This window comes from Clarias gariepinus, chromosome 4 (genome assembly GCF_024256425.1).
Source record: "Clarias gariepinus isolate MV-2021 ecotype Netherlands chromosome 4, CGAR_prim_01v2, whole genome shotgun sequence".
NCBI lineage: Eukaryota > Metazoa > Chordata > Actinopteri > Siluriformes > Clariidae > Clarias > Clarias gariepinus.
The window spans coordinates 25,109,795-25,128,963 of NC_071103.1; the positions used below are offsets into that span (position 1 = coordinate 25,109,795).

Consider the following 19,169-nt stretch of genomic DNA (forward strand, 5'->3'; position numbering starts at 1 on the left):
AATCCTAAAGGAGAATGTCGGGCCATCTGTTCGTCAACTCAAGCTGAAGCGATCTTGGGTGCTGCAGCAGGACAATGACCCAAAACACACCAGCAAATCCACCTCTGAATGGCTGAAGAAAAACAAGATGAAGACTTTGGAGTGGCCTAGTCAAAGTCCTGACCTGAATCCTATTGAGATGTTGTGGCATGACCTTAAAAAGGTGGTTCATGCTAGAAAACCCTCAAATAAAGCTGAATTACAACAATTCTGCAAAGATGAGTGGGCCAAAATTCCTCCAGAGCGCTGTAAAAGACTCATTGCAAGTTATCGCAAACACTTGATTGCAGTTATTGCTGCTAAGGGTGGCCCAACCAGTTATTAGGTTCAGGGGGCAATTACTTTTTCACACAGGTTTGGATTGTCCCTAAATAATAAAAACCATCATTTAAAAACTGCATTTTGTGTTCAATTATGTTACCTTTGACTAATAGTTAAATGTGTTTGATGATCAAAACATTTTGTGTGACAAACATGCAAAAGAATAAGAACTCAGGAAGGGGGCAAATAGTTTTTCACACCACTGTATAGGTTTTAGAAAGACTGAACATTTACTGCTGCATTTATTAAAGTGGTTCAATTTAAGCCATGTTTATTGCTGGCTTAAAAGGTAAAGTTTAGAGGAAAAATGTAAGCTAGATTTAACATTGACTAAATTAACTGTTGAACTAATTAAAAAAAATGGGTTTTCTCAAGTCACTCCATATAGGTTTAACTTAATTGAAATTCATTTTTAAATATTTTAATTATAATTTCTATTATACTTCAAACATTTCAGTATCTTAGAAACAAAATAAGGCTGAAAAAAAATCACATGACATTTCTGTAATCCACACAGTAAACAGGAAGGATATATGGAGCTTAGAATAAAAGGAGAATAAGGTGTGAAACATTGAGGAATTAAATCTACTGTACATGTTGCTCCACCCAGAGAAAATATGAAGAATGGAAACTGGTCATTGTGATTCAGTTCCACACCCTGTCATGGTTTCATCGTGATGTTTGTGACATTTATACATGTCATTACAAAATAGGTTTATTTTAGGCTGTGATTTATTATCATCTATTATTATATAAAAAATTAAAATTCAAAGTCTCAATGTCATTTGGGCTGGAGATTTTTATGTAAAAAAAAGCATCTGGCATTCTCAGTATATAACTGGACCAGTATGTACATGCTTTCAGAGTTTACTGCGTATGGTAGTTGTAGTCTTTTAATTTGTTTGTTTGATTAATATTCTGGAATATTAGTGTGAGTGGTTAGGGTTTTAGAGCATTTTAGTAATTAAAAGTTATAATGGCATAAGTTGTCGCCTTGCAACTCCAGGTCCGATTGCTAGTCTGTATGCTTGTTGGGTTTTTTCCCACAGCCCAAAGACATAAAGATTTGGCTAATTGTTGTTGGTCATTCGGCTGCTCCCATCGAGGGAAACCTCGCCCACCATGCAAAAGGCCCGAGTTGGCTTTCTGCCAAATGCCCAAACCCCAGCCACTGAATGCAGTGCCAGTCCCATGCGTCAACAATGCCCACAGATGAGGCATACTGCCTGTGATGTGTGAATGAGTGTGGGTGTCCTTTGCAATGGATTAGCACCCCATCTAGGGGGTACCCACCCTCACACCCTAAGTCTCCTGGAAAAGGATATAACATCAGTAAATAAATAAATATAATGGTCCGTATTTTAAAAGTCTTCTCAGACATGACGTACATAAAAATATCAGGCAAGCCAGATTCAAAGCAGATTCATTATATATATATATATATACTCGCTGAGTAACGTCTATTAAATATTCAAGCCAGAAAAAATACACATATTTCTTTTTAATGAATCTGGCTTGGGTATCATGATGTCCGCGAAGACTTTTATTTTGGGGGGACGAGTGTGTGCTTTATTATCCGGAACTTCACCCTTAAAAGGTGTGGCTAGCAGATTGTTAGCTGCCGAGTAAACCTGAACTGAAAAAGACTAAATTCTTGTTTCGCGACTCATCGAACATGGGGGCCTGTATGGCATTATGTTCACTTGCAAGCTGTGTAAGTGTTATTTCTTGTTTATCAGTTCCTGTTTTACTCAGGCGGAAGGTACCCGAATGGCTTTGCTAAGATGCAGCTCTGTAGAAATATAACTTTACTGTGTATTCAGTAAGATAATGGCGTTATTTGGTTTGACTTAACTGATTTAGGTTACTAGGCCTAACTAGCGGAATGACCGTGGTGTAGTGTTTACTGTGTGTAATAGCGTGAAATTTCTGTCATTATTAATATTATTAGTTTGTTTACGTGAGACGGTGACAGACAGTTAATCCAAAATGGCTTCTTATTAGCTTTATAACAATTATTTTAGATTAGCTCTTGCAACAACTATATACTGCTGTCATTTACCATTTTTACATTTACAGTAAGTCTGTGTGTGTATTTAGTCTAATTAATTGCTATGCGTATGAATGTATTTAATACTTGGTAATAATTAACATTAACCCCAGTAGGAAGTGGGCAGGGTTCTGATGTCGTCATGGAAACTTTAAAGACGATTCTGATTGTACAGTGCCACCCAAGTAGGGCTTGGCCGTATTATACCTTTCACGGTAATACCTGTACAATGTTAGGCCATGATAAGAAAATTAAATATCGCGATAGAATATGGGTAAAACGCGCATGCGCAGTGCCTTTGTTTTCATACGCTCATACGCACATGGCGAAAAAAAGCATGGCAGCGGCGAAGAATGAGAAGGGCGAAACTTCAGTGGTGTGGAACTGGTTTGGTTTTCGCCCGTCAGATACTAAATAAAGCACAATTTTTTGTAGCACATGCAAGCGGGTCTTCGTGACTTTTTCTGACAAAGAATCTTAAAACTTGACATGTAGAAAACCTCCGTGAGCAGTAGCATAATTTATCCATGTTTTTTGTTTATTTGTTTTGTTTTTACTTAAGAGTTTGTGCAATTTTATTATTTGACTTATTTATTTGGCACACTTCAGTTTTATGTTGCAACTCTTTTTAAGTTTTGTGGATAATATACATGGTTATGCTCAGGATATGTCAGCCCATTTCCACTGGAAATGCCTTTTGGTTAAATTGTCAGCAAGAAATTTGCATTTGCACTGTTAAAATTTTATATAGATTTAATGCACATACAAACAGCTGCTTGTTTAATTGAAAATTAATTGATGTTTTTTTTTGTTGCACTAATAAAGTTTTGGAATTGTAAAGTACTTTGTCTCGTGTCAATCATATCGTCAGTTATATCATTATCGCAATTTTTTAAATGTATATATTGTGATAAATATTTTTGGCCATATTGCCCTGCCCTACACCCAAGGTTTGGCCACAGCTTTTAATTCAATGGTTTGTTTATTTCCAACATCTAAAAACAATACTGGTCCCCCCTGTATTTTAATTATATACAGTTAAGTACACAGTGAAATAAAACAACATTCCTCCATGACCAAGGTGCTACAGTGCATACAACATAACAAAACTAGCTAAGAGCTATGCAAAAAGACAACATAAAATGCAAATGTGCGAACATAAACATGACAGAATATAATACAATAAACTGTGACAGTGTCGCCCTGCCCAGTACAAAGCAGTGTTACAGGTGCAGTGTAACACATACAGTATGGCATTAGGTAAATAAAGTAATAAAAGTAACAGCAACAGTCAGTTATTATTTTAAGACATGAAGGTCAGCTGTTCTGGAATTGTTTTTGCAAGAATTAGTATTGATAATTGCATTAGCAAAACCCTTCAAGCACCATGATGAAACTGGCTCTCATGAAGGCCATCCCAGGAAAGCTAGATCAAAACTTACCACTACTGCAGAGAAGTTCATTTAGAGTTACCAGCCTCAAAAATCACCAATTAGCAGCACCTCTAATTAGAGCCGTTAATGCTTTAAAGATAATAAGTAGCAGACATCTCAATATGAACGGTTTAGATGAGATTATTGCATATAGGGCCAGGGGTAGCTCAGTGGTTAAGGCCTTGGACTATGGTTTGGAAGATCCCAGGTTCAAACCCCACAACCACCAAGTTGCCACTGTTGGGCCCTTGAGCAAGGCCCTTAACCCTCAACTGCTCAGATGTATAATGAGATCAAAATGTAAGTCGCTCTGGATAAGAGTGTCTGCCAAATGCCTAAATGTAAATTTTGGATGTCTTCATTGTTGCTTTACAGTGTCGAAAGAAAAATAGGGAAAGACCAAGAAATTAGAGGGTGTGTCCAAACTTTTGACTGGTAGTGTACAACTAACTACGTATTCTTTGTATCTTGTGACAGAACTGTAAATCAGACAGGCTTCTAATTTGTACTCAAAACGAAATCTTATTAAACAATTAAAATGGAAACTTCTATTAGGGCTATACGTCTTATCATAACTTTACTGTGATACATTTTCTCCTTTTGCCACCATGTTCCCCTTTTACACCTTTAGTTCTGAGTCAGGACGTGATTCACTGTAGACTGTAGGTCTTTCATTGTTGTCCATATAAACATTTGAGAAAACTGATGCATTTTTAAATAACATTTTTAGGCTTCGTGTTTGTGTGGCTCTGCCCCGTGTCTTCTCTGTGGATGCTGTCCATCATCCAACAACTCTACAGTTACACGGCTGATCTTCTCCTTCTTCCTGTTGCTGGGCACGGTCGTGTCTATAATTATGATACTGCCTGGCATGGAGACTCAGCTTCGTAAGGTGAGAACTGCATCCTCCAGTGCACTGTTTTGTTTTTTGTGTGTGAACAAAAAGTGTAAACATAATGTTGCATACTTTATTTTTCTACACAGATTCCTGGCTTCTGTCAAGGTGGCACCACTATCGTAGGGATAGAGAACCAGTTTAACTGTGATGTGATTGTGGGCTACAAATCTGTTTACCGTATGTGCTTTGCCATGGCCTGTTTCTTCTTCCTTTTTGCTGCCATCATGATCCGAGTACGGAGCAGCAAGGATCCTCGGGCTGCTATTCAGAATGGGTGAGCTGTAGAATTACTGCACCTGTTGTCTAATGTCTGAGATTGTCTTTGTGTTGTGACAAGCTTCCTCTAGAGCTGCACGATTAATCGAAAATAAAAATCACGATCTCAATTCACAAATGCATGCGATCCCATTACTAAAAGACAGCGATTCACTTGGATATATTTCCCTGCATTCAGATCACGCAGCATTTACAAGTTCACTTACAATCTCATTTACAATCCTGGATTGCTGTATCAGTCAATGTCACTGGTTGCACTCAAACAGTGTAACATGAAACACTATTAAATTACCAATCAGGCCAGAGATTAGCAAATGATTTAGTTATGCAACTCAATTGCTTCTCATCTCTCTTCCTCATTTATGGCGTCCCGCTGTCACTCACTTGACGTGTAACAAGGAGGTGGAGCTAAACAAGCTAACCAGTAATCAGGAGTTGGGGTAGTATGCTGGTATTTTGAAACTGTTTTGCACCCTGATTATATTTTGCTACTCACACAAGTAAACTCACACTTGTATTATGCTCAATTATGGAGTGATATCCCAGACATTCTAAGAAATTGCAAATTACATTTGCAATTGCGTTTCCCATATGTGGACGCACAAAGTGTGCCATAATTCAAATGCAATTGCAAACTTTGCATTACCGTTTGCTTTTTCGCCTTCGTGAACGCACACTGACTGCCAAATTTCAAATGAAAGAAAAAAAAAAGTCCATTTGCAATTCCCATGTTTTACAAGTCATGAGCCTGTCATATTTAAATAGCAAAATCAATAACCATGGTTGCTTTTTCACTTTCTCTGCGTCGCGCATTGCTCAAATTTCCCCCTCTTGGTCGGCGACTGCGAGTGACGTCACTCCCCATACAGTCACGCCCCACATTATAGACCCGCTTCTGACGCTGATTGACAGGTTTCCGTGTAACGCGTGGAAAATGCAATTGCAAATGGATTAGCGATTGCGTTTAAGTTTTGGTCGGCTTCACGCGCGACGCAGAAGTGAAAAAGCAAACGTGGTAATCGATCTTGCTATTTAAATATGACAGGCTCATGACTTGTAAGACATGGGAATTGCAAATGGACTTTTCTTTTTCATTTAAAATATGGCAGTCACTGTGTGTTCGCGAAGGCGAAAAAGCAAACGGTAATGCAAAGTTTGCAATTACATTTGAATTATGGCACACTTTGTGCATCCACATATGGGAAACGCAATTGCAAATGTAATTTGCAATTCCTTTTGAATAATGTCCAGGATATCACTCCATACTCAATATCACAACACTCTGCTCGCTGAATTCCATGATGACCTGTTTCTGAATGCTTCATGTGTCCGCTCAGTGTGTATAGGTGTTTTAAACACCCATGCCGTTTGACTCGCGGTGAGGCACCGCAAGTGACTGCCTGTGAGCTTCCGCAAGGTCTGTCAAAAAATAATAATAATAATAATAATTTTTCTTGTGGAAATATCAAACGTTATCACTACTACGCCAAAACTTGCGGTGTATAGCGATAAACTGTACTTATAGCCACCACCCAAAACCGCGTAGGTGAGATAGGGGTGCTAGATTTTCTTCGTGTTGTTCCATTTATTATGGCATAAGTTGACTGTGCTTCTGTTATTTTTATCATTATATGGTAAATGTCTTTCACGCGCACATGCTAAAAACTAAAATACATACTACTGTCTGATGAGTGTGCAGTTTTAAATGGGCTGTAACTTAAAGTATTTGTATTGTAAAGTATTAGAATAAACCTTCCCTGTTGATTTCTAGCTGTTACACAGAGACTTTGAGAACAGAGCGAAAGCTACAGAGCAACAAACCCTTTGACAATAAATTATACACTGTTAACTATATATTTAATAACTACCTAACACTGTTACATTTACCTTATGCTCATAAAATAATAATAATAACAAAAGCTAAAACACATGATGTTCTGTGGTTGTCTGAGTGTCAAAGATTACTTATTAGTTATTTTAATGAATTATTGTTAATATTCTGTTTATGTTTAACAACTTTTAACTTTATTTACATTAAAATAGGGAAAGGTGACTTTTATTTTAATACAAGAGAGTTGAAAGTCCTGTGCAGACAAAACTTTTTTTCTTAAGGGCGCTCGATGTTTTTTGTTGGAGGGGGAAAAAAACAAAGAAAGATCTCAGATCGTGATCTCAATACTCATGGAGAAAAATTCACATTTTGTTAAGAATCGTGCAGCCCTAGCATCCCGTAATTTTTTTTTATTATTGGACTGTACTCTAAGCTATCTTTTCTGTGGCTTTTATATTTTCAGCTTCTGGTTCTTCAAGTTTCTAATCTTGGTGGGGATCACTGTTGGAGCCTTTTTTATCCCTGATGGAACGTTTAATGATGGTATGTCTAATCTAAATATTGTGCTGTTGATTAAAAATAAAAGAGATGCCAATCTGAACACACCTCTGACATCAGATTAAAAAAAAATTTTAGTGACCGCTATCTACGTATCCCTTACACAGGTATTCTCCTTTCCTAAACCTTTTAATAATTTGTAGTTTTTAAAACTGGAATTGTTATTAACCTGTTAGAAGATGAATTTTAATTCCAATCTCCAAGTCTCTTGCAGGCTGTTAATAATAATGATAATAATAATATTAGGGTATATACACTACCAAGACAAAAAAAAAGTCTCAAACTCTTTCAAAGCCTTTAGCAATGATTGCGGAATGTATTCACCACAGCATACTTTTGACAACATTATGTATTGCCGTAACATTTATTTCTGCCCAGAGTTGCTCTGATTTCTGTGCAAGTATGGGCAGCTTTGTTTCAGCAGGCAGTAATCATTTAATATGTTGTTTATTATTATTATTTTTTAATTATTATTATTATTTCAGGCACTTTAATTATATCATTCTGAGAATCTTTTTTAGTTGGATAGATGGTAATGATCAATTATTATTGATAATTATGACAGTGTTGAGATTTGTGCATATGGTACTAGAAATTAGGCGAGATGTTATAGTGTGCCTCATAGTATTATCTGCTATGTCACTGATGCCCAAATGTCTCATCCTGAGGGAAATTTAAGAAACTCCAGAGAAATATAGAGATTTCAGAGCTGGGTTTTATTAGTTTGTGACTGCTTTTCGAATATAAACTACACCACAGTGACAACTTTTCTAATGAGTTGTTTGAAATGAGTTGTTTATGAGGTCAGGAAATAATTCTCTGGTTCTAATTCTTATTTATCTGCATAGGAGTCTGAATAGGTTGTGCAGACTGATACATCTGGTTAAAAAACTTCAAACCTGTATGGGTTGCCTTTCTTTATCTTGATCTTCCTTATTTGTGTGTGTGTCTGTGTGTGTACAGTGTGGTTCTACTTTGGCATTGTGGGTTCCTTCATGTTTATCCTGATACAGCTGATCCTCCTGATCGACTTTGCTCACTCGTGGAATGAGGTGTGGGTTAGAAATGCAGAGGAGGGCAACAGCAAATGCTGGTTTTTTGGTAAGACTGCAAATCTATTTCCTTTTCAATGGCTAATTTTAGGGTACACTCGTACCTGAGATATAATCTAAGAGTGGGATTTGTTTGTTTGTAGGTCTCCTATTTTTTACCATCCTGCATTATGCCCTGGCATTTGCTGCTGTGGTGCTTTTCTATCTCTATTACACTAAACCTGACGGCTGCACAGAGCACAAGGTCTTCATCAGCCTAAACCTCATCTTCTGTGTCATCATCTCTGTGGTGTCCATTTTGCCCAAAGTGCAGGTATGACCCTACACTTGTTGATGTGCATAGGATAGGACGTGTATTCTGCTGTATTATATGTGGAAAAAGAAGAACTTTACTACAGTGAGAAATGCAGTTTTTATTTTCTTCATAGTTCAGTTTTAGCTTGGAGAAGTGGACTTCTATAGAGCACTTGCTGACTTTTCTTGAATGTAATTGGAAACGCTATGTGTTAACATAAATTTATGAAAAGTTTTATAACTGCTAAAATAATCTCTTGCCCATGATATTACAGCTTGGGTAATTCACCAGGTGAATTTGAAGATTGCTTTAGTAATATCCAATATAGGAAAAAAGCCATATCCTGTAAATTTAAATAATTACTGCAGTTCATCTTTGTCACACGCTACACCCAAAGATGAAACCTGAAAACCATAAAGAGAGATGAAAATCACCAGGGATCTCCCCATATAATATTATCATGGTATTCAGGTGGGGTTCAAGCATGTTGTTCTTATAATGATTTTATAAATAATCCCAATTCAATATTAATCTTTTTTTCAGATGGTGCTACAGTTTTAAACAAACTTACATTGACGTGTAATGTTCTCCTACCACACAGAATGTTATGCTTTGTCAATAGCTTCAAGCATGCCACCTGCTGGATAATAGAAGAATGGCAACATTGTAACGCCTCAAATGAAATGTATAAATAAAATAAAAAAATAATAAAAAAAATTCGATTCTGGAGTCAGTGTGGTGATCCATGAATTGCTACACAAAAGAATAGCAGTATGTTATTTAAATTAGTTTTTTCCACCCCATCTCTAAAACCCACAGCAGTTTGTTTTTGTGTACGCTGGTTAGGTTTACTGGAGTCTTTTATTTTTCTGCATTTGCTTAAAAACACCCTTTGAGCAGGTGTTCTTAAACTTTATACTGCAGAATAAATTCAACTGACACACTCAACACAGATTTATTTTATAAATTTAATTAAATTAGTCAATTATTGGACTCATTTTTTGGGAATGTGTGCAATAATATTTTTGCTTGTGCAGTATACTGTAGCTTTTATTTTTAAATATTGTACAGCCAGAACACTAAGTCCTAGGTGGAATTTGTTTTTTAAGGATTTTTCTTTCTTACTTTCCTTCTTTCTTTCCTTCTAAGCCCATTCAATTGACCAGTCAAATGCACTAATAAAATTTCCTTTACAGACCCCTGCAGTTCCCTGGACACTACTTTAAATATCATTACTGAGGATTGAACATTTCAGATAGTTTAGTCTCATTTCGGTTCCTTCTTACTGTGTTACAGGATGCCTCTCCACAATCTGGTCTGCTCCAGTCATCCCTCATCAGTTTGTACACCATGTACGTCACCTGGTCTGCAATGACCAACAACCCTAGTAAGTCTTTCACAAGATAAGAGTTTTTTTTTTTTTAAATGATTGTTAATTTGGTTATATGTTTATATTATAATAAATATATTTAACTTTCTCAGGTTAATGTATTTGGGTCGTAAGTATCATGCTGTAGAATAGGCTTGTGATCCTTTTATGTGTCCTCTTGTGTCCTGCTTATTTATGTTTAATTATGGAGAGAAGGGCTAATTTCTTATTTGCTCTAGTTATCCCATAGTAAACATGTATATACACATACACAACCGCTCAAAAGTTTGGGATCACCTGCAAATTCCTTTGTTTTTGTTTAGTGAATTCAAAACTATGAAATAACACGTATAGAATTAGATAATTATGTAACAACAACAGTCAGTTGTTATTTTAAGACGCCAAGGTCAGCCTTTCCGGAGTAGTTCTTGCAAAAACAACATTGTCAAGTGTATTCGCAAAACCTATCAAGCACCATGATGGAACTGGCTCTCATGCAGACCAAAACTTTCCTCTGCTACAAAGGAGAAGTTAGTTTAAAGTTTATTTATAGTTACCAGCCTCAATCACCAACTAACAGCACCTCAGATTGGAGCCCTTATGGAGGCCTTACAGAGTATAAGTAGCAGACCCATCTAAACACAGACACTTTGAGGAAGATTATTACATATTTTAGATGCCTTCAGCATCGTTTTACAATATGGAAAGAATAAAGTATCAGCAACAACCATGGAGTTGTTGATCCCGAACTTCTGAGTGGTCGTGCTCAAAGATTTCCCACAGGAGTTTTATGCACTCTGTTTTGTTTTTCTTTGATCTGCATTATGAAAAAAAGTTCATTTTTGTTGGTAAAGAAAATGTATTAGTTCATTAACAAGTTTCAGTAAGTGTTCTCATAACACTCATCTTTAGCTTTAATTACAGTGCACAATGTCATGTGTGAAAATGATTAGTCAAGCTCCCAGAACCACTCTTTCACAATTAGTGTCCTAGAAAATGCCTCTATTGTCAGGGAAGGCAAACTCTATTGATGTAAAAACTCTGTCATTCAGTACATTCACGTCATTAGCTGACATCATTTTATAGCCACATAACGTTGCTGGGCCTGAAGGTGAACATCACTACCTCTAGAGGCTTGTACAGCACTATGTATGATGGTGGGCTTCCCTTCGTACTTTGATGCACCCATCACGATGTTATAAGGGTTAGTCTGGATGTATTGGACCACATGACCTTTTTGCATTGCTCCGAAGTTTAATCTTTATCCCGCCTAGCAAATAAAAAAGAAATTTCCCTGATTAGCTTCACTAACAAGTTGTTCCCATTCATCTAGGACCCTCTGTAACCCACATATAATGGTGACCATCATATTTATTTTCATTTTACCACCGTGGTTGGACCTCCGGTCAACCTTCACACCCACATTCACACATTACGGCAATTTAGGAATGTCAGTTAACCTGATCTGCATGTCTTTGGATTGTGGGAGGAAACTAGAGTACCCAGAGGAAACCCACCGAGCATGGGAAGAACATGCGAACTCCATGCACACAGACCCGAAGCGTGAAGCGAACCCAGACCCTGGAGATACAAGGCGACATTGTGTGCCACTACATTACTATCACCTAACAAGTGGTTTACTTTTGACCAAGTAAACCCCCCCACCCCCCAAACACACTAAATATATAGGAAGAGATGCTTTATGAACCTTTATGTAGCCTGACCAGTTTAATGCATAAGATACACTGCGTTTGTCATGAAATCTCCTGTAGGAACTCTTTCATAATGCTTTTACAGTTTTGTGTTTTGAATCCGCACTGTACATATGATGAATCTGCATCCAGTTTTAGATTTGACCAATTTTTTAAATGCCAAAGAAGCAATGTCAGTGACTATACTGCTGATGATTGTAGTACCATGCGCCAGAGTTCTCAAAACAATTCTGTAACAATTGATAATCATCCATTATAATTGTTTATACAATTTTTGCTCAACCCTTATGTTCCTGTTTGGCATGTTAGATGCATGGAAAAGACAGTTGTTTAAATGCATTAAAGATAATTACTTCTAGTATAGAGTTGCATTAGGAAATGTCATCATGGGTAACTACACCATGTTGAACTACGTGCAGCCAAGGTTCTAATGATCACCTAGCATAGCAGTATTCTGTGTTCTTCCTGTTCATGTTGTACACGTTATGTTCTATGTCTGTCTGTTCTTGATTTGTTGTTTGTGTCCTTTTAGATCGGGAGTGTAATCCCAGCCTCTTGAGTCTGGTGTCCAATGTGAGCGTCAGCACTACACAACCTACACCAACCAGCGCTCCCGGCATTGTGCAGTGGTGGGACGCCCAGGGCATAGTGGGGCTCGTCATTTTCCTCTTTTGTACTTTTTATGCCAGGTACAACATACCAGTCAACATAAGCAAATATTATAATGATGCAGTGTCACATCTTAAATTGACCGTTTTTACTGGGAACGGTATAATGACGTGGTAAAAATGTTCATCTGATACAGTACTTTGGTAGGGTAGGTGTCTGATGTTTGAGTTTGAAAAATGTCTGGGTGGGGCAGTTAAAAAAAATCTTTATGATTGTAGTGAAATGTAAATAAACAGTAGGTAATGTGTCTAAGTACTATTCTATCAACAGCAATAAACAAATTGCATTTCCAACCTACAGCTTTACTAACAAACATGAACAAATACTACAACAACATTAATAATAATATAACAAATAGTCTTAATATAATAACAAAATAATCTGTTATTTTCAATACAATTTTATTTATATAGTGCATTTAACATTGGTCATTGTCTCAAAGCAGCTTCACAAAATTAAAAGAAAATTATGGGGATGTGTATGAGCGAGGCAAATTGTGTATAAATCATAATGATCAGATTGTCCCTGATGAGCAAGCCGAGTGTGGCAAGGAGATGTGGCAACTCAGAGATGGCAGTGGGAGGAAACCTTGAGAGGAACCAGACTCGACAGGGAACGCATCCTCATTTGGGTCAAAACAGATAGCGGGAATTTTATGCGACATATAGTACTGTGTTAGGCAGCTGAAAGTTCAGTATAACAGAAGATGTCCAATTTAACATGGAGAAAATGTTGTACTATTTAAGGATATACCAGTTCTTAAGACACACGTGTGGAGGCTCATGTGACTCAGCTGAAAACATTAATTGCGGAACAGAGCGCGTGCAGTGTTGAACATATGTGGTAAACACATCCCTTCTTACCTTTCAGTGATCAATCTTCTTTTCAGTTTTCTAAAGCTTAAAGGCTTACCAAAATATTTTTAGTGGTGGTCATAAAATCTATATAAAAAAATGGGAAAAATATTTGCCCAAATTATGTTTCTGGAAATCAGTATGTTTGTAAGCATTTCTACTTGTTTAAAAAGCCTGCGGTATAGTTCTGCACAATGCTGCAATAGGGTTGAAGGGAAACAATGCAAAGAAGATTCATGATAAACTGTTTGACTTAGGGTATGAAATTCTAGGGTGTCTCCTCACTCCCCCCGATTAATCAGATAAAACCAAAAAACCCTAATGAAGGATTCATTTCCAACCCTTTATTTACAAACAGAACTAAAATCTTTAGAAAGTGCACAAACATGTTGCTCCTTAAGCTGTTATAATAATAATAATAAAATAAAATAAAAATGGACTAACAAAAAACTACTGTTTTCCCGCAAACTCGGTGGTCCTCTGAGAAATCTAATCCCGTCTGTGATTGCCGAAAATGTTTTTTCCAAAACACAATTTCTTTTGTGTTTTGGTCAATGTAAACTACCTAACTATCTTTAGCGCGCCAGTATTCAAGTTCGTGCAACAATGATGGATGTAGAATCCACGCATCCTGGACATGTGGTCTTGTGCAGGGCCACATATAAAATACAGACACTCCTATCTTTGTAATAAACACGGAGATGTTAGTCCCGTCCGAATGCATACATGAAATGACAAGATGTCATCTGAAAAAAATTCTGAAGCCCGATTCGGATGGGACTAGTTTTACAGGGGATCGTTAGAGAAATTTCTGTTTCACAGACGTACTTTGTGATTTTAATCCCGTCTGAATCTGCCATGTCTGTCTTTCTCTTACACGCCCTCTGTAAAAATTCCAGAGCGACCTCCATGTAAAAAAATGTTTTTGTTTGTTATTTGGATTTTTTCCCGATTTTTTTTTTTTTTTTTTTTTTTTCCCCCCCCCCCTAATTTAGTTGTGGCCAATTGCTCCCCGTCACTAGGGGGGTCCCACATTAAGGCTACTACTACCATTCAGCCGGGAGGGCCGAAGACTATCATGTGTTTCCTCCGAACCACGTGACGCCAGCCGACCGCATCTTTTCTAACTGCTTGCTCACGCCCCGTTAGGGGCGGAGTAACACACTCGGAGGAAAGCGCTAGCCGCTCCTTCCGCGTGCGCTAGCGCACAGACGCCCCTGATTGGCTGTAGAGCCGTAATTAATGTGGGAGCACAAAGTACCTCTCATCCCTCCCCTCTGAGAGAGCTCGGCCAATCAGCTCTCTCTAGGCCTCCGGCTGTGAGAAGTAACAGCATCACCCGGGATCAAACCAGCAATCCCTGGATGATAGGGCGAGCACTTCACCACTGCGCCACTCAAAGGCCCCAACCTACTGTTTTTCAGCAAACCTGGAGGTCCTCTGAGAAATCTAATTCCGTCTGAATGCGAATGTCTGTGATTGCCGATTTTTTTTTTTCTCCCCAAAACGCGTTTTCTTTTACACGCCGCTATTCAAGTTTGCTCACCAATTATTGATGTAGATGTAGACATGTGATCTTGTGCAACGCCCACATGTAAAACAGACACTCCTACCTCCGTAATAAACACTGAGATGTTAGTCCCATCCGAATGCATACATGTAATGACAGGCGTCGTCTGAAAAAAATTCTAACTCAACCGTCGTTTGGAAAACTACTCCCGTCCGAATAGGGCTTAACTCGAACGTTGTTTGGAAAACTAGTCCTGTCCAAATAGGGCTTTAGCCTGCATTTCTTTACTATCAGCCTTGCTCTCTCATTCTCTCTCTCTCTCTCTCTCTCTCTCTCTCTCTCTGTCTAGTCCACAACTTCACACATCTTTAACACCTGTATTGGTCAGCAAATAAAGTATTCTATGCAGCCTCTAATTTAGTGTAAAATATGAGATGGCTGAATGTGCTGTTGTCAACATTTTCCTGACCAAGCACTCCTTCTGTCTGTGCACAGTATCCGCTCATCCAGTAATGCTCAGGTTAACAGGCTGATGCAAACAGAGGAGGGTCGTGGTTCAGACGTGGACGGACCAGTGGGAGATGACGGCCTGCGGCGAGTGGTGGATAATGAGGAGGACGGAGTCACCTATAGTTATTCGTTCTTTCATTTTCACCTCTTCCTGGCCTCACTATACATTATGATGACTCTTACCAACTGGTACAAGTAAGTGGGTTGTAGAATGTTGTAGTGCGCTAGGGCTTGAAGGTAATTTTCCTTCTGTAATTTCTAGTATCAGAAAGTTAAGGTATTGTAATTTTGATGACCTTAAAAAAAAATGTAAAAAATCACCAAATGGTCGGGAAAGTCCCTGGTGTTTATATGGCTGTGTGAGATAAGTGTGTAATATCGTTAAACAGAGTCATGTGACTGATTAGTCATGTAATCAGTATGAACGAATTTCCATGAGTAAAAGCCTTGGAAATCTGGTTTGACCCTGAAACAATGAAAAGGCTGTAATTCCTATGTCATGTCGTCATTGTGACTTTCACCCAACGCAGACCTGAAACCATTAAAATTTGATGTAATTACCTAGATTTTTTTGTTCTAATTTAGTACATCTTTCAATTAGAGTATGTTTGCCATATTCGTTGTAACTCAGATTTGTTCCTTTCTTTGCCTTCAGAGATGCCTTTTATTTATTTATAATTTTTTTACTATAAAAAAAACTTTCAAATACCTTTATGCTGACCTTACCAAAAATTGCTGTGCAGCTACAGCTGACATAGTTTCAAGATTTAAGGTGTGTGTGTGTGTGTGTGTGTGTGTGTGTGTGTGTGTGTGTGTGTGTGTGTGTGTGTGTGTGCACAACTGAGGATATTTACATACAATTAAAAATTCAGCAGGAAAGATGAAGTCATATTAATATTGTATTTCACATGCTGCCATGTATTGAAGCATTTCTTAAAATAAAAGTTTAATCTGAGAAATATGGCCATGAACAGGTTTGGCAGCAGAAACGTGAAAGTTAAAGTTTTGAGGTGTGAATTGGAGAAAAACCTGTGCCAGGTGGTGAGTCACGATAAAATGTCTGCCTTCCAGGAAATGAGTAATCATGGAGAAATTATGGAATCAAGTTGTTCTGTTAAGCCTGAAACATCGATTCTATTGCAGTTTGATGAAAGATGTCTGTGACCTAGTAGTTTTGTCACCTGCCTGCAAAGCATAGGCGAGACATACAGATCACTAGTCTTGATCTGTAGTCTTGAGTCTGTCAGAGTCACACTTTTCTTTCATCTGCAACTCCTGAAACAAGAAATGCACCAAACCTACACAGAACCTTAACTAGGAAGCAAAGATGTGCTCTATTTATTTATTTATTTTCCTGTACAGCATAAAAAGAACTGTAGCACATTCGGTGGGCAGACGACACATGTCTTCCTTGGAAGGCTTGCATCCACTTTATATTTATTTTTTTAGTCATCAGTCGTTAGCATATAAAGCTGCTCTGTGTATAAGTAGCTAAATGTTTTCTTGCTTTACTACCCAGGTTCAAGTGCCGTAGGTGTCTTGTGTATTAAACACATGGATTACTAATCATCTTCCCTTCTTCTCACAGGCCTGACATAAACACCAAGGCCATGCAGAGCAGCATGCCTGCGGTGTGGGTGAAGATCTCCTCCAGCTGGTTGGGACTGGCTCTCTACCTTTGGACCCTTTTGGGCCCACTCATCTTTCCCAACCGAGATTTCAGCTGAGCCACCTTTATCCTTATTTAAAGATGTGTGTGTGAAGGGGGAGTGTGCTAATTCTCTCCTTGTTTTGGAGTTGTAGCTGTCAACAGGTAGTGTATTATAGGATAAATGGTGGATGTATGTTATATATTTTTTGTGCATTTTAACAAATTTACCCTGTTATTTTCAGATTGTTGTGCATTTCATGAAGTCTCTTTACTGGTGTAGTTGTATCTTTTCTTTATACTTGCTGCTTGTATTTTTAAAGGGACAACTCAGACACCGTCCTAAGACAAAAGATGACAGTGCGGTACTATTCAATAGTCCATTTGACTTTATCGATCTAGCCACGAATATGAGTCTGCATGGTATTGCTGCTACAAACCTTCTCTACCTAAAGTGAACACACTCTTTACTGGAGGCTCATTTCTTTGTCAGGGCTAAATATTTTACAGTAGTCAAGCAATTTGTCCTCAAGCAATTTCAGCAGGGATGAGAGCATGTGATACTGAACTTGCCCATGGCCATGGGGCTGTCAGAAGGGGTTGTTTATTTCCGGCCCTCACTCGAGCCCCATGGAGGCAGTGTGTGGGAGAGATAAGCACTCCCTACACTATTGCAACACATGACACATGCTGCATCATGCTTGCTTAGAACTGTAATATTAAATACTGATCTGTTTGGCAAACATTGTGATGATAGTGGTGCTTTTTCACCTTGTGTTGCAGTAGATCTTGAACAGATAATCAGACCTGCAAACACAAACCGTGCTGTATAGTTTCATGCAATAACCTGGGTGTCATTTCAGGGCAGGCTAGGCCATGTTTTTATAGTGGACTGTAGTTGTGTAATTTTTTAACATTTCAGATGGTTAACTATGTAAAACCATGCATGCACTAATATATTTCACTACGTTTTATTGTCGGCAACTATAAACAAGATGGTCTGATATTTGAATCCCAGAAGCTTGGTACTACAACACTTCACTTTATGCATGAAGAGTCATGTTTTTCATGTTCATTTCTCCCTTCTTACATTTGATATTGTGAATTGGGTATGTGGATATATTGTATTGTATTTTATTTTAATTGTAAGTGAAACATTTCCTGTTCAATATTTCATTTTATTTATATATAATCATTACTTAAGGAAAGACGTTCCAGTTTAACACAATTTGCACTGTATGTACACTTAAATTGTCGGTTAAAAGTGATGGTACTTTTGAGTTTGAAATACTGTAGATTTTAAATCCTATTGTCCAGTGAGTAATGGATTCTAGTGATAAATCCTATGATCAGTGTCCTATGAACTTGATTTTAATTTCAAAATGTTCTGTTTTTTTTTTTTTTTTTATGCAAGTATTGTAAATACTGGGATGTATTACTTTCGTTTAGAACTGTCCTAATGGTCAATTGGAAAGATTGTAGAATTAATACATACTGTAAGCACGCAAATGCCTCTGGTGTATGTGTATATATATATATATATATATATGACCCAGAGTATCCAATTAACACAAGTATTCTGGTGGATGCATGGCTATTGATTTAGAAGCAACCTGCAAGGTTTTCAGTGGTGACAAAACACTAAAAGTGCCTTAATTGATAACCCGGCTTATCAACAATGTCCAGGCCTGGACCCAGACCTAGAGACACAAGTGCCTTGCTTGATTTATACCATACAAAAGGCAGTTTTGGCATTGCACATTGTTCAGACATAGTGATTGATCTGCATGTGGCAATTCTGAATACTACAATAAAAACCGTTCTACAGCTAACAAACGCCTTTCTGTCTGTGTTGTCTCTGATACGTAGCAGGTATGTTATGTAACGACTATTTGGGGAGGTTAGATTTATTGTGTCCACTAGGTGGAACTGAGGTTCTGTTCATACCTGTTAAGATGGGGGGGAAAAAATACAAAAATATAAATCTTAAACTGTGATAATAGAGAAGGTTAAAACAAATTCACTTTTCTTTGATTGCGATAACCAAGGCTGATCTTTAAGTGAGAATCTTTTTGTAAAAAAATGGTATGTACAAAAGATGATCCACCTCTTCACATTTTTTTTTCTCTTGTGTTTTTGTGTTG

At 37.7% G+C, this 19,169-nt stretch overlaps 1 protein-coding gene across 1 annotated transcript; it reads left to right on the forward strand.

The window, feature by feature from the left end:
* Positions 1-1,948: 1,948 nt before the first annotated feature.
* On the forward strand, positions 1,949-18,941 carry serinc2l (serine incorporator 2, like). Its single transcript, XM_053494446.1, has 10 exons — positions 1,949-2,074; positions 4,574-4,735; positions 4,828-5,015; positions 7,312-7,391; positions 8,370-8,507; positions 8,602-8,771; positions 10,050-10,140; positions 12,367-12,523; positions 15,363-15,572; positions 16,966-18,941. The coding sequence occupies exons 1-10, from the start codon at positions 2,036-2,038 to the stop codon at positions 17,102-17,104; spliced, it is 1,374 nt and encodes a 457-aa protein (XP_053350421.1). The 5' UTR covers positions 1,949-2,035; the 3' UTR covers positions 17,105-18,941.
* The last annotated feature ends 228 nt before the right edge of the window (positions 18,942-19,169 follow it).

What these genes read in the sequence shown, in the direction of transcription:
- serinc2l (XM_053494446.1), top strand. Translation starts at nt 2,036, where the DNA reads ATGGGGGCCTGTATGGCATTATGTTCACTTGCAAGCTGT. An exon ending in TGGAGACTCAGCTTCGTAAG is followed by an intron (nt 4,736 to 4,827) that starts GTGAGAACTGCA and finishes TTTTCTACACAG; the next exon opens with ATTCCTGGCTTCTGTCAAGG. An exon ending in ACTCTTACCAACTGGTACAA is followed by an intron (nt 15,573 to 16,965) that starts GTAAGTGGGTTG and finishes TTCTTCTCACAG; the next exon opens with GCCTGACATAAACACCAAGG.